The 15,042-nt window shown below is 40.1% G+C and overlaps 1 protein-coding gene and 2 pseudogenes across 1 annotated transcript; 2 read left to right on the forward strand and 1 right to left on the reverse strand.

Moving 5' to 3' along the window:
• Positions 1–4,354: 4,354 nt before the first annotated feature.
• LOC105621962 lies at positions 4,355–7,078 on the forward strand (annotated as a pseudogene).
• Positions 7,079–7,993: 915 nt separating this feature from the next.
• LOC105621963 lies at positions 7,994–8,437 on the forward strand (annotated as a pseudogene).
• Positions 8,438–9,847: 1,410 nt separating this feature from the next.
• LOC105621964 lies at positions 9,848–10,752 on the reverse strand. Its single transcript, XM_012203397.1, has 2 exons — positions 10,320–10,752; positions 9,848–10,128 (listed from the first exon to the last, which is right to left on the reverse strand). Exons 1-2 carry the CDS (start codon positions 10,750–10,752, stop codon positions 9,848–9,850), a joined length of 714 nt encoding a protein of 237 aa, XP_012058787.1.
• Between the last annotated feature and the right edge of the window lie 4,290 nt (positions 10,753–15,042).

Raw genomic sequence — 15,042 nt, forward strand, 5'->3', positions numbered from 1 at the left:
GCTTAGGTGATTTTGGGCACAAAATCAGTTGGTCAATCAATGGATTATACTGAACCACACGATCGTGTATGATGAAACAATAGGCTGTTGTATTTGTGGGCACATTCTCCTTACATTCAAAGTCTAATCGTACGTCCACTCTTGACCGATTCGTTCTGTCGAGAGCAATCAATGATCACGAACAGGCCATTACGTAAAAAAGTTGTAAAGGTGAGATTCGGCTCAAGACTCGTATCCATAGTAGCACTTATATATAATTTCGTACGGGAAATTCCGAATTCAGGTAGAGTTTCACATTGGTTAATTTGCAATTATCGAATCGACTTATATCTTCAAACATGACGTTTTTTTCGACCTGTTTGGATAGCGACTTCTTGAGCTGAGTAACTGTTCTTGATAGCCCACAAATGTTTAGTTGTGCTCTGCAAGAGCGGAAACTCATACAGATCCTACGAACGAAAAGTCATATTCAGATATCGTCCGCTTTCCAAAGCGTAGCATCGACAGCTTATTTATCTCGCTCAATAACACGTGCGGCATTCGTTATTGTACTTTGAATAATTCGAACGTTCTGTCGCGGATCTCCCGTCAGATAATTGTTGTCGTTGCGCGCTCGTATTAAAATAAACTCGTGAGCGTTGATCACAACGCGTTTGTAATCTTCGCAAAATCCCAGCAGTACGTAGAGCGATACATAGAAATTAAAGTATCCGGCCGCAATAGTTTGCGCATCCCAATCGGTATTCCGCAGAATCACGCTTCTGTCGGATGACACTGTTACATAGTTTTTGAGTGTGCTAGTTATGCTCATGTTTCTGTTATGATCAATCTCCATATCGTTGAGTTCATATCGAATCTCATCGAATATGAACGCGACGTAATTATTTCTCAATGTGAACATCCTGGACCACTTTGTTCTTCGTCAGTTTTCCCTCATGTACAGAAAGCTTTATGGCAGTGTGTACAGATTCTGTTGCTGAAGGGGTATTCTTATTTCGTCGCCGAACATTGTGTTAGCGAACGGGCTGTACGTGTGAGTCAACATCTTGACGATCGTCGAAGATCGACTCGTCTTTAATATTTAGGATATTAATCATCTCAAATGTTGCGCACCGCGAATCCTAAAGACTTCAAAAATGCAACATTTGTCGCGATGAGATTCTTCTTCTTTTGTTTGATGCAGCTGGATGAGCGGATGTTATCGAGCTGTGACGTTCACTGGCCTTGTAAAGAATGCGTTATCTTTCTATTATATGTACGGTCTGTTCCGTTCAATATGAACATCTCACGCTCACGTTATCATTATCGCTATCGTACGTGCAATCTGACAGTGATCTCTTCTCCTCGAAAAACGAGTAATCATCCGTTCTGGTCGACGATATGCATATCGTTAGATCTGTAATGCTTCGTGCGATGATCGACAGGTAAATGATCTCCGTCGGCATTATATTCTGGAAGCACGTTCGGTGAAAATTCGTGTATCGTGTACGCGCCCGCGGTCACGTTACACTCTGCGGATAACGTTTACATTCATTATGTTGATCGATCGTGCCGCAGTATACGCTTCGAACATAATTAGAGAACATAATTATCGACGGCATACGATACGCTGGTATACCTTTATGAATTAATTTTCAAGAGAATTCCCGATGATCTCCTCTACACGGAAGACGATATGAACAAGTACAAGAGCATGCTGCTGGCGACGAACGCGCACAAACACAAGCATCAATCGCAGGGCCGATTACTGAGCAATAGGGGATACAAGTACAAATCGTGCCGTTGATATACATCTAAGAAACAGAAGAAGAAATCTAGAAAAGGACTTTTTTAGAAAATTTTTAGAAATTTTTAGAAATTTTTTTAGAAATTTTTTAGAAAAGGATTCCACGAAATTTCGTGGAGAAAGTATTGCGCCGTAAAAAAGATAAGATGTCCGTGGCTAGGATTCGATGGATCGCACAAAAAAATTCATGAACACAAAAACAATTTAATAAAATTTTGATTCGTGTATTTTTTTTTACATATAAAAATATACAAATAATACATATCAATATAAATATATAAATATATTTTTCATATATTTTTTATTACCCTTCCCATACATCATCTTCGTTTTAGAGTATACAAAATAATTATTGATAACATCTTATATATGAAGCAAAATACATACATAATATTTATATAAATGTAAAAAAACATGTGTAAAGTGTAAATTAAAATAATAGTAATACATAATAGTAATATACATAAATGATAAAAATATGGGATACATAAAATGTAAATTAAAATACTAGTAGAATATAATACTTATATAAATGTTAAAAATATACAATATGTATTACATGAAAGTACAATAATCGTTAATACATAATAAATGCTATTACATAAAACATAATAATAATAAATGTATAAGTGTAAAAAAAAATGTAAATTACAATAAGTAATACATAATAGTAACATATACAAAGATATCCGCCAATGCCCCCATGGTAACATCTCCGTTGAGTATCCAGTACGACGTATCATTTGTCGTCATATGGACTCAGAGTGATTTTTGGATATCGTTAGTAATTAGATTGTATTCACGATTAACAGTTATTTCGATCTTTTCGTTCAAACACCGCGTATAATCATCGAACGTTATTCGCGCTATGAAGTTATTCTTTACATCTTTTTAGTGTCTTTCTTGCCGTTCACCCTCACTGCGTACAGGGTGGGCCATCTAGCGTTTGGAATTTCAACTACCGGTTATTTTGAGTTTGAAAGGCGTAATAACATTTATGACGTATCAGAAATTTAGTTTTTTATTTGACATTTACGAAATGGGTCGCTATACGTTTGAACAAAATTTGAAAATATTGAAAACTTACTTCCAAAGTGGTGAGTCTTCAACCTAAACTATAAGAAATTTACGTGGAAAATTTGATAGAAAAGAAATGCTTTCAACGCAGTTTGTGGATCAATTTGTGAAGCGAATTCGGAAAACTGGATCCTTATTGGATAAAGCAACTCGTTCACGTTCTCGTCTAGTAAGGTCAACCAAAAACATTGCTCAGAGTATGCTTGAACAATCATCCATCAACATCAACTCGCCATCGTTCTCAAAACTTGAACATTTCACGCACTTCTTTGAGAAGAATTTTGAATAAAAACCTCGGTAAATGGCAATGTACTACCTTTCCAATAAAGTCATAAACTTTGAAAAATATTCATGCGTTTTTTTTTAGAGCCAAATTAAATTCCAAATTTTAAATGGCCCACCCTGTACTGTTCTTCTGAATCCAACGAATTCAATGATTATCGTATTTTCGTTCTTCATTAAGCCGGATACTTTTTTGTTCGCGAGAGGCATACCGTACACTGTGTGTCTGCCGGATAATCACTGTGTCAAAACGATATTGCATTTCATATTCTTGTAAACATCATCGTATTCTGTATAGTAAATGAGACTGTCCGTGTCGGTGTACATGATCTTACATTTGTTGCGATACATCGATGACATGTACTCGTGGTGAAATTCGTACAAGCAGACTTTCGATATGTCGAGTATGCATATACCCACAGGCTTGTTGAACTTCACCACGAGTTTGCGCATTTCGATCAAATTTTCCGCAAAGACGCTGCGGCTATGAAAATTCGGTTTCGCGATCATTGTCTCCGCACCGTATCGTCCGTCCCATTTTGTTATTAATTTTACATCAACGTGATTGTGTATAGTAGTATAACAAGGAGGGTTCTAACTCACGAGGCTAGAGGGGGAGGGGCGCGGGGCGCGGGAGATACTCGGGGCGCGGGAGATACTCGTGGCGCGGGGAGGAAGGCGCGGGGGGTACTGATGGGCACGAGGAAGAAGGAGGAAGGTGCGGGAAGGCATCAGCGCTATCACTGTTTATGTAAACATAGGACTCCGGAGTGTTTTACATAAACATAACATTTCACATGACATTTTTTTTTGATCGCTGCTGCCGCCGCCGCCGCCGCCGCCGCCGCCGCGTTCACCCCACGCCGCGATACTATAACGCGAACAAGATGTTTTGTCTAGATGATACATCATTGATGTGTTCTCACAATTCTTTCTTTCAAGGTCAGAAGCATCGATAAAGATATTTATTTAGGAAGAACTGTGAGATCAGTGACACGTCGCGATGCGTTAAAAGAGAAGCATCGATAACGATATTTTTTTCTAAGAAGAGATCGGTGACACGTCATCACTACTGCGATCCAATAGGGATGGTAGATAAAGGGACAAAGCAGTCACAAATGATATATATAATGGATCATAAGCGCGCGGCACCAGTTGGCGCCTTTAAATTTTCGCATTATACTTATTGCGATTACCGAATCGAAAAGTATGGTTGACCATCGTGCAGGCGTTGAGGACATGGATGGTGTGAATGCAGACAAGTTATTTGAAGCAATGGAAATAGAATTTGGGAACATAATGGATGATGTAGAAGTCAAGAATATCAGAAACATTGAGAACATAGCTAACGTAGCCGAGTATATTAGAAATGATGGATTCGAAACAGTTCACGAATATCAAAGACGAAGTGTTCGAAGTGCTTGATAAAATGAAAGTAGACTTGAGAATATAATGGACCAAGAGTCATCTGACGAAGAAATACTATCCGATGATAGTGGATATGCTAGTGATATGAGCGAGTATGAAATCGATCGTGTAGAAAAATTTGTGCAGCCTTCGGAAATCCGTATGTTGAACGTTCGTACTAAGCACTGTGTGATCCACAATTATTATACAACGGGTGGTGCTTTAATCATATGCACAGCATGCATGATTCGTATAGCTGACATTAACGATGTAGGAATGTATCACGTCAGGGAGCATGAGACTGGTTCTTTCGTTAGGCTAGATGGCAAGTCGTGCACGAATTGCAGAGGATCTTTGTACAGTATATTCTCATGCAGCGTGTGCCCACTCTGCACACATTAAAAAAAGAACTATTGTGAACAGTACTGAAAAAATATGTGGGAAGACTATAATGTAGATGATTTGCTATATGTTCTCGGTAATCTGCAAAAAAGAGATACAGATGTGTGAATATTGGTGCAATTCCTACGCGATTGAGAATTAGGTATACGTGATGAGAAACATGGAATAGTTATTAAAGAGCCCGTTTCTGACTGGTCTTTACTCGCGCGATAGAAAGTGTACCCACGGTTACGAGACAAATGTTACAAGGACGATGAGTATGAAAAGAGACATTGGTGGAACTGTCAATGTATTGTAATAAAGGACGATTATTATTGGGCGAAGAAAATCGCAGATAAGAGCTAAGGTTGGTGCATGTGCATTAAGATTCCCGCGGATGAAAAGTGTGTCGAACTATTGATTATTGACAATATATGGATGGAGTTTCGTGATCGCGATCTTGCACTAAAACTGTTTTTCAATACATGCGACGAACAATGCTTTGAGTGCGAACAGTGCACTTTCGCAAACAAATATAATGAAAAGATGTTAGAATGTTACGATATTCTAGATATGTCACGGTGTTGCAACGTGTGTGAATGAGTCACGTGCAAGTGCTCCATAGAAGAGTACGACGTGATATAAAAACTTTGAAAAGACATAGAAAATCATGAGTGGAATGCGACTTGTTGTGCGGCCAGATCACTACTCTGGTGGAATATTTCGCGTAGCTGCAACTATGCGACGACTGCATCGAGCAGCTCGAAGAACTTTGTCGTGCCAAGCGTCCGCACGTCGCCGTTAGACACAGATAATCCATGGTGACGAGGATTGCGCGACTCGCGAGTACAAAGTTGCAATTGGAGCGACGTTTCGTGCACATTGGTGATGAATACGAGAGTAGCAACGAACGATCTCTTGTCTGGCGAGAGATCGACGCCGCGTTCGAGAGTCGTATTATTGATAGGTGCGGTGATAAATTCTAATCATATCGAGCCGCGGCGGTTTTTAGAAGACGTTGGAAATGTAGCTCTAGAGCGAGTGCGAGACGCTTTAGAAAGACACGGTAGTGTAAAAGTGAACACCACGTTCAATGGCGAGTTCGCGACGAAGGATAAACGTGCTAATAAAAGCATAAATATAAAGAACAGCGAGATATATCGATACACTGATTTGCGCGAGTAATACGAGCAGCATGTCATTGAGCCTATCCTAGCATCGCTCAAAGAGTTCCAGGAACGCGACAGCGGGTGGGCATTGTCACGTATATTGAATTTGACTATCAATGTGAACAAACTAAATCCCCTGCGCGCGATCACATCGAAGTACCGCGAGAAATTATATTTAAGAAAGCAGTAATCAGTGTTCGACGGACAATGCGTGCTTCGCGTGGTCGATGGTCGCCGCTCTGTATCCAGTTGAAAAGTATACGGAGCGGGAATCATCCGCAGTATATGACAGTATTGAATCTCACAAACATTGAGTTTCCAATGCCTTTAAAAGACATTTCTAAATTCGAACGGTTGAACGCGATCAATGTATATGGCATCGAAAATAAATAACTTCCTCTGCTCATCGACGATAAGAAGGAGAAGCACGTCAATTTCCTGTATCTACAAGATTCACACAACGACAACCTTGGCCACTTTGCGTGGATCAAGAATCTGTCGCGTCTCGTGAGATCGCAACTTACTAGAAAAAAGAACAAGAAGTTTTTCTGTGACCGGTAAGTATAATAAGAAAAGTTGATAAAAAACAATATTTAAAAAAACAATAAAAAGAAATAGCGACAAAAAAATTTTTTTATTTACAGGTGTTTCCATTACTTCAGTTCGTGCGAAAAATTGCAATTGCACGAAGTGGATTGTCGGAAGATCGACTGCGCCATCCGACTGCCGAGCGTGGACGACAAGTGGCTCGAATTTGGGAACCTCTGCAATAAGGAGTGCGTTTTTCATCGTCTATACTGACCTGGAGTGCGTCCTACGTAAGAAAGAATCTGACAAGGAAGATGCGTCGTCGTACGCGTATCAGCAGCATGAAGCGTTTAGCATAGGCTATTATGTACGATGCGCTTACGACGACACATTATCATCGTATTATTTCCATCACAATGAAGGCTGTATAAGGAGGTTCGCGCAATAACTCAATGATTTGGCACATCGCGTGAAAAATATCGTATCCATCAACGTGCCAATGGAAACTTTATCTAAACAGCAATGGAAGGCATACTGTAGCGCGACATGTTGTCACATCCGTGACAAACTGTTCGCGCCAGACGATACGCGAGTCCGCGATCATTGTCATCTCATTGGTAGATACCGCGATCCAGCGCATTGTAACTTAAATTATATTAATATGTAACTCAAATTGTAACTTAAATTATAAAAATTCGTTCTATATTCTGATCGTATTTCACAGTTTATCGGGCTATAATGCCTATTTTATAATTAAGGAAATTGCTACTGCATACATGTAGATGTATTACTGATAACGAAGGATATATTTCATTCACTAAACATGTCGATAGCCAAAGACAAAAATGAAAAGAATTTTCAGAAAAATGGTGTAAAATTAAGATTTATTGATTCTTTCAAATTTCGAAATGCAAGCCTCGATAAATTAGCGTCGTGTCTCGACCAAGATAAATTAAAAATTGTACGTTCCGAATTTTGCAAGCTCAGCGTGGAGGATTTCGATCTTCTTATACGAAAAGGTGTCATTCCGTACGAGTACATTGACTGCGTCGAAAAATTGCAGGACACGCGCTTACCACCGCGCGAATTATTTTTCAGTTCGTTGATAAACGAATCGTATTCGAGAGCGATTATACTCACGCCGTGAACGTATGACAGCGATTCTCCATCCGAACGCTCGGCGAGTACAGTAATTTGTACTTGAAAACTGATGTCTTGTTATTGGCTAACATTTTCGAAAATTTCCGCAATAGTTGCGTCGCGAGTTACTGTCTCGATCCCGCGCATTATACATTACCAGGTTTTATGTGAGACGCCATTCTGAAACATGCATGTAAGATTCGAGTTGCTCACCGACAATGATATGGTCATGTTCATCGAGCGCGATATATGTTCTCGCTCTCTCGGTCTTAGTCAATGTTCCAGCAGAGGTTAATGCACAGGTTAATAACAAGCACATGCATTTGTTGGGTCCATCGAAACCATCGTCTTAATGTATTACGATGTGAATAATTTGTACGGATAGACGATGTGTCAACCTTTGCTATACGTCGAATTTCAATGGTTCGAAGACGCTGTGAACTTTGAACGTGAGCGCGATCGCTCCGGATTCATTCATCGGTTATATTCTTGAAGATCTCGAATATCCGCAGCATCTACACGACATACTGACCTACCTTTTTGCCCAATGCGCGATAAACCGCCCGCCAAGCGTGAAGATAAACTTTTAGCGACGTTGTATGATAAACAGCGTTACATCATTCACTTCGCAAGCTGCAGCAATGTACTCGTCACGGTCTTCGCGTAACAAAGATCCATCGGGTGCTATAATTTGCTCAATCTCCATGGCTCCACGACTTACATTGAATTCAATACACAATTTAGAACGCGCGCAAAAAACGATTTCGAAAAAAATTTGTATAAATGAACAACGCGGTATTCGGTAAGACCAGAGAATCCTCTCCGTGCGCAATCACGTTGATATAAAATTAATGACAAAATGGGACGAACGGCGCGGAAGCAATGATCGCGAAACCGAATTTTCACAGCCGCAGTGTCTTTGCGAAAATTTGATCGCCGTCGAAATGCGCAAACTCGAGGTAAAGTTCGACAAGCCGATTTATGTGGGTATATGTATATTCGACATATCGAAAGTCTGCTTGTACGAATTTCACTACGAATACATGTCACCGATGTATCGCGACAAATGCAAGATCGTGTATACCGACACGGACAGTCTCATTTACCATATAAAATGCGACGATGTTTACAAGAATATGAAACGCGATATTGCTAGATTCGACACGAGCGATTATCCGGCAGACAACGTGTATGGTATGCCTCTCGCGAACAAAAAAGTATCCGGCCTGATGAAGGACGAAAATAATGCGATAATGACCGAATTGGTTGGACTGAGAGTGAAGATGTATGCGATGAGAGTGGACGGCAAGAAGGACACTAAAAAGGCGAAAGATGTAAAGAATAATATTGCAGTGCGAACGATAACGTTCGATGATTATACGCGATGTTTGAACAAAGAGATCGAAATGACTCGCCGTCAATCGTGTATACGATTTAAATTATACGAGGTGTACACGATATCCGAATCGAAAATCGCTCTGAGTCCATACGATGACAAACGATACGTACCGGACTCGACGGAGACATTACCGTGGAGGCATTGGATACCTTTGTAATATATATTACTATTATGTATTATTTATTGTAATTTACATTTTTTTACATTTATACAAGTATTATTAGTATGTTTTTTATGTAACAGCATTTATTATGTATTACTTTATTATTGTACTTTCATATAATACATATCGTATGTTTTTAACATTTATATAAGTATTATATACTACTATTTCAATTTACATTTTATGTATCCCATATTTTTTTTATCATTTATGCATATTACTATTACGTATTACTATTATTTTAATTTACACTTTACGTATGTTCTTTACATTTATATAAGTATTACTATTTTGCATTACTATCTATGTATTCTGCTCCATACATAAGGTTACAAATAATTAGGTATTTTGTATATTCTAAAACGAAGATGGAAAGGATAATAAAAAAAATATTTATATATTTATTAAATATATTTATTAAAAAATTTTTATATATTTATATTGATATATTTTTTATATGTAGAAATAAAAATACATGAATCAAAATTTTATCAAATGACATTGTTTTTGTATATCTATGAATTGTGCGATCCATCGAATCCCAGCCCCTTGACATACACCTTATCTCCTTTCCGGCGCAGTACTTTCTCCATGAGATACACGTCCGGATGAGTAGCACGATGCAACTCATACTCGTAAAACGCTCCAACGGATTTTCCGCGGTAGTTCTCGAATAGATAGGTTACGGAATTGGTACGCTGTATCTTAATGATTGTAAACACCTCGGTGATCCAATTTGGTGTGTAACCCTTCTCAAAAATCGTCTTGTACTTGCTCACGCGTACCGAATCGCCCACTTTAAATTTTGACGGATCAGCAATCTTTATTGTGCTGTACACCGTGTTCAAGTGTCTTTCGATGATCGCGGAAGTTACGTCGGCAGATCAAATGCCGATAGTCTGATGCTTGCGCGCGTTGTAATCTGACACGAGACGCGGCAGCTCGTCAATCCACTTGTAATTGCCGTTGAACGTAAACATCTTTCACTGTCGTTTTTGAGCGTGCGATTGAACCACTCGACTACTGACGCTTTCAACGTCGAATACGTGGAATAGTGATTAACGTCGTGTTTTTTCAAGATTTTCTGCACAGCGTTGTAAAATTCCTTCCCCATCCGTTTTAAATTTTTTGGACATCTTCCACTCGCTCGAATTATCTCAGCGATAGCATTAGTCGTCTCGCTTCCACCCTTGCTCTTGAGCGGTACGGCGTACTTGCTCAACACATCGATGACGATGAGTATACAGTGGTGACATGAATATGGACGCATTTCGATGATATTAGTCTGCCACAGATTGTCGTATTCTCGAACTATAACGCGCCTTCGCGGAAAATTTCTTCTCGCCGGAGCATACAATTCCTCGATGAGTCGACATCTCTCGGAGCTAATTTTTCTCTTTTCGCTGAATCTCTTTTTCATGATTCAACGCGTAATACATAGAGCAAAAGTATTTTTTTTTCTCACTGACACCACTCGACTGACTCGTTTCGTCTATAAGACCGGCTTCGCGAAGTTCCTCGATAATCGACAGTATCTCGTTGTGAGCATTGTTACCCGCTCAATGTGAAGCGTCGAGTAATCGTAGACGATCCATCAGCTCGTTGGGATCGTCCTAATGCATATAATCAATCACATTGTCGTTCAATATCATTGCGTGAGGTAATCCTTTTCTAGATTTCTTCTTCTGTTTCTTGGGTGTGATGGACATCAACGGCGCGATTATGTATTTGTACTTGTATCCCCTATTGTTCAATAATCCTGCGATTAATGCTCGTGTTTGTGCGCATTCGTCGCCAGCAGCATCTCTCTTGTACTAGTTCATATCGTCTTCTGTGTAGAGGAGATCGTCAGGAATTCTCTTAAAAATTAACTCGTAAAGACCAGATGTACCGACGTATCATACACCATCGATAATTATGTTGTCCGCATCATCCACGTCGAAACGTTTATTGCCAAACATCAATCCATCCTTGTGTAGGTATATGCCGTATACATAATCTACTCGTTCTTCTGTTTATCTCGCGTTCCCCTCAGAACAGACTCGATGTACTTTTGACCCAGCGGACCCAAGCCGGCTTGCAACTCTCGACCTTCCGACGTTTGCAACCGATTTTGAACCTTCGTCGCTAGCGAATTTTCATTTCGAAAACGTTCTCCAATGATTCTATGATCGTCGTACGCGGAGTGGAGGTTATCAGCTGTACACGATCGTGTGATTGATCATTTACGTGGGGTCATGGAACGCTCGAACGTCTCGCTATCTCTCCCTCCTCCTCCTCCTCCTCCTCCTACTCCTCTTTTCTCTCACGCTTAGAGGCAGACGCTGCGACATTGTCGCGCGACTGTCTCTTTATCGCGCGCACGGGGCTGTCAACAATCTGCTGCAGAGCAGCATTTGATAATAGGCTTAAAATGTCTGTCCAATGCCATATCCTCCTCTATTCTACCGATTTTTAGAGCGCGATGTTTCTTGCGGATCGATTCGCTCGTCTTTTCGATCTCCCTCGCAATTTTTTCACGCTCGCGCACATCAACCATATTCGTCTCTGGCGAAGTATCGACAACAACTAGTCACGTTACAATATCGCGAACTCATTAAATTCCTTTCTGTATCTTTAAGCGCACTGTCCTTGTCTATTACTAAAAATCCATATTTTTTTTTCAACAGTCGCGACACAACAAACAAAATTCATCGTACGACATGTCGGTATTCACGATCGTTGTAAACGTGTTTCAAGTATAATCATATTTGAACAGGATCAGCAGGTTTGCGTTGTCGCGTATCAGATGTTAGGTATCCTCGCGTACGTCTGACAGAGATAGAAGCAATCAACGTTAGTGTAGAGTGTAACCGCGGGCGCGTACAGTAGCAAAAGCGCGCATACGATACACGAATTTTCGCCGAGCGTGCCTCCAGGATATATGATATCGGAGAGACCGGCATAGATCATTTACCTACCGATCATCGCACGGAGCATTATAGATCTAATGATATTACGCATCACCAGAACGGATTGCTCGATTTTCGAGGAGAAGAGATCACCGTTAGATTGTATTTACGATGGCGACAGTGAGCATGAGATGCTCGTGCTGAACGGAACGGAGCGTACGCAGAGAGATAACGCATTTTTTACAAGGCCAGTGACGTCGATAACATTCGCTCATACAGCTGCATCAGAAGAAGAAGCTTAGCGTGTCAAACGTTACATTTTTAAAGTCTTTGGGATTCGCGGTGCGCAACATTTGAGATGACTGATGATGACTGACTTAAAGACGAGTCGATCTTCGACGATCGCATCGTCAAGATTGAGTCTCACATGCACAGCCCGTTCATCAACACAACGTTCGGGTACATACAAATAAGAATATCCATACAGCAACAGGATCTGTATACACTGCCGTACGAAAGCTTTCTGTACATCGAGGGAAAATTGAAGAAAAAAGTGGTCCAGAATGCTCACGTGACATTGGGAAATAATTGCGTCGCATTCATATTCGATGAGATTCGATATGAAAGAGATTCGATATGTGAAAATTGATCGTAACAGAAACGTGGGCATAACTAGCACGCTCAAAAACTATGTAACAGTATCATCCGATAGAAGCGTGATTCTGCGAAATGCTGGCTGGGATGCGGCCGAATATTTTAATTTCTGTGTACCGCTCTACGTACTGCTGGGATTTTGCGAAGATTACAAACGCGTGATGATCAACGCTTGTCACGAGTTGATTTTAATACGAGCGCGCAACGATAACAATTGTCTGACGGGAGATCCGCGACAAAACGTTCGAATTATTCAAAGTACAATAACGAATGCCGCACGTGTTATTGAGCGAGATAAATAAGCTGTCGATGCTACGCGCTTTGGAAAGCGGACGATATCTGAGCATGGCTTTTCACTTGTGGGATCTGAGTTTCTTGAGAGCATAACCAAACATTCGTGGACCATCAAGACGGCTACTCAGCTCGAGAAGTCGCGCTACGTCATTTTCGCTATGCAAACAGGTCAAAAAAACGTCATGTCTGACGTGAAGATATACCAGGTATGTAGATATGAATCCGGAATTTACCAATAGATGGCCATAGCTGTCAATGTAGTTGTCATCAGACGGCGTCATTGACGCCATTTCCTTGTTCTGACATCTGACAAAGATTTTCAATTCACAACAATACAAGTTTCATACAACAGTATAGTTTGTAATAGCGTTGAACATGTCGAATTTTGTACCTAGAAACTACGATTTGCGGACAGCATTGATTCTCTGTTATCATTTGAAGAAAACTGCTGCAGAATCGCATCGAATGCTTGTCGAAGTTTACGGTGAGCATGCTCTTGGTAAATCACAGTGCTTTGAGTGATTTAAAAAATTCAAAAGTGGCGATTTTGACGTGAGAAACGAAAAACCACCGAAAAAGTTTGAAGACAGCGAATTGCAAGCATTGTTGGATGAGGATGACGCTCAAACTCAACAACAACTCGCGGATCAATTGAATATAACACGAGAAGCCGTTTCCATACGTTTGAAATCCATAGGAAAGATCCAGAAGATGGGAAAATGGATTCCACATAAACTGAATGAAAGACAGCAGGAAAACCGAAAAACCACTTGCGAAATGCTGCTCGCCAGGTACAAAAGAAAGTCATTTCTCTATCGAATTGTGACTGACGATGAAAAGTAGATATACTTTGAGAATTCTAAGCGTAAAAGATCATGGATAACTTCAGGCGAATAGATATCTACCGATAGATATCTACAAGGCCAAATCGCTATGGACGGAAGACAATGCTCTGTGTTTGGGATCAGAAAGGTGTGATCTATTATGAGCTGCTAAAACCTGGCGAAACCGTTAATACTGAACGCTACCGACAACAAATGATCAATTTGAATCAAGCTTTGTGTGAAAACCGAATATCAAAAAAGGCAACAAAAAAAAGTAATTAATAAAGTAATTTTTTAATTTTGCTTCATGATAATGCACCATCATACACAGCAAAATTGATCAAGGAAACGATTGAGGCATTTGGTTGGAAAATACTTTCGCATGCGGCTTACTCATCAGACTTGGCTTCATCCGATTACTACTTATTGATGGGACACGCACTTGTTCAGCAGCGCTTCACTTCTTACGAAGATGTACGAAAATGGCTAGATGAATGGTTTGGCTCAAAAGAGCAACAATTTTTTTGACGTGGCATCCACAAATTGTCAAACAGGTGGAAAAAATGTATAGCTACCGATGGACAATACTTCGAATAAAATATTTTTTATCATTTTCATGCAATAAAATATAAAAAAATTCTGGTTTCACATTTACATAGCTGGTAAGTCGATTCGATTGCAAATTAACCAATGCGAAACTCTACTTGAATGTTATCCGTTAATGACTTGAATCTGGGTTTTGAAAAACAGATGTGCGATTCTGGACGACTTGTACGCGCGTTTCTGCAAGGACTACTACGGATATCTACTACTACGGAGTATCTCGAGCCGAGTCTCACCGTTATGACTTTTTTACGTAATGTCTATTCGTGATCATAGATTGCTCTCGATAGAACGAATCGGTCAATAGTGGCATCGTGGATGTACAATTAGACTTTGAATGTAAGGAGAATGTGCCCACAAATACGACAACTATTGTTTCATCATACACGATCGCGTGGTTCAGTATAATCCATTGATTGACCTTGTGCGCAAAATCACCTAAGC

This window comes from Atta cephalotes, assembly GCF_000143395.1.
Source record: "Atta cephalotes unplaced genomic scaffold scaffold00038, whole genome shotgun sequence".
In the NCBI taxonomy this organism is placed as follows: domain Eukaryota; kingdom Metazoa; phylum Arthropoda; class Insecta; order Hymenoptera; family Formicidae; genus Atta; species Atta cephalotes.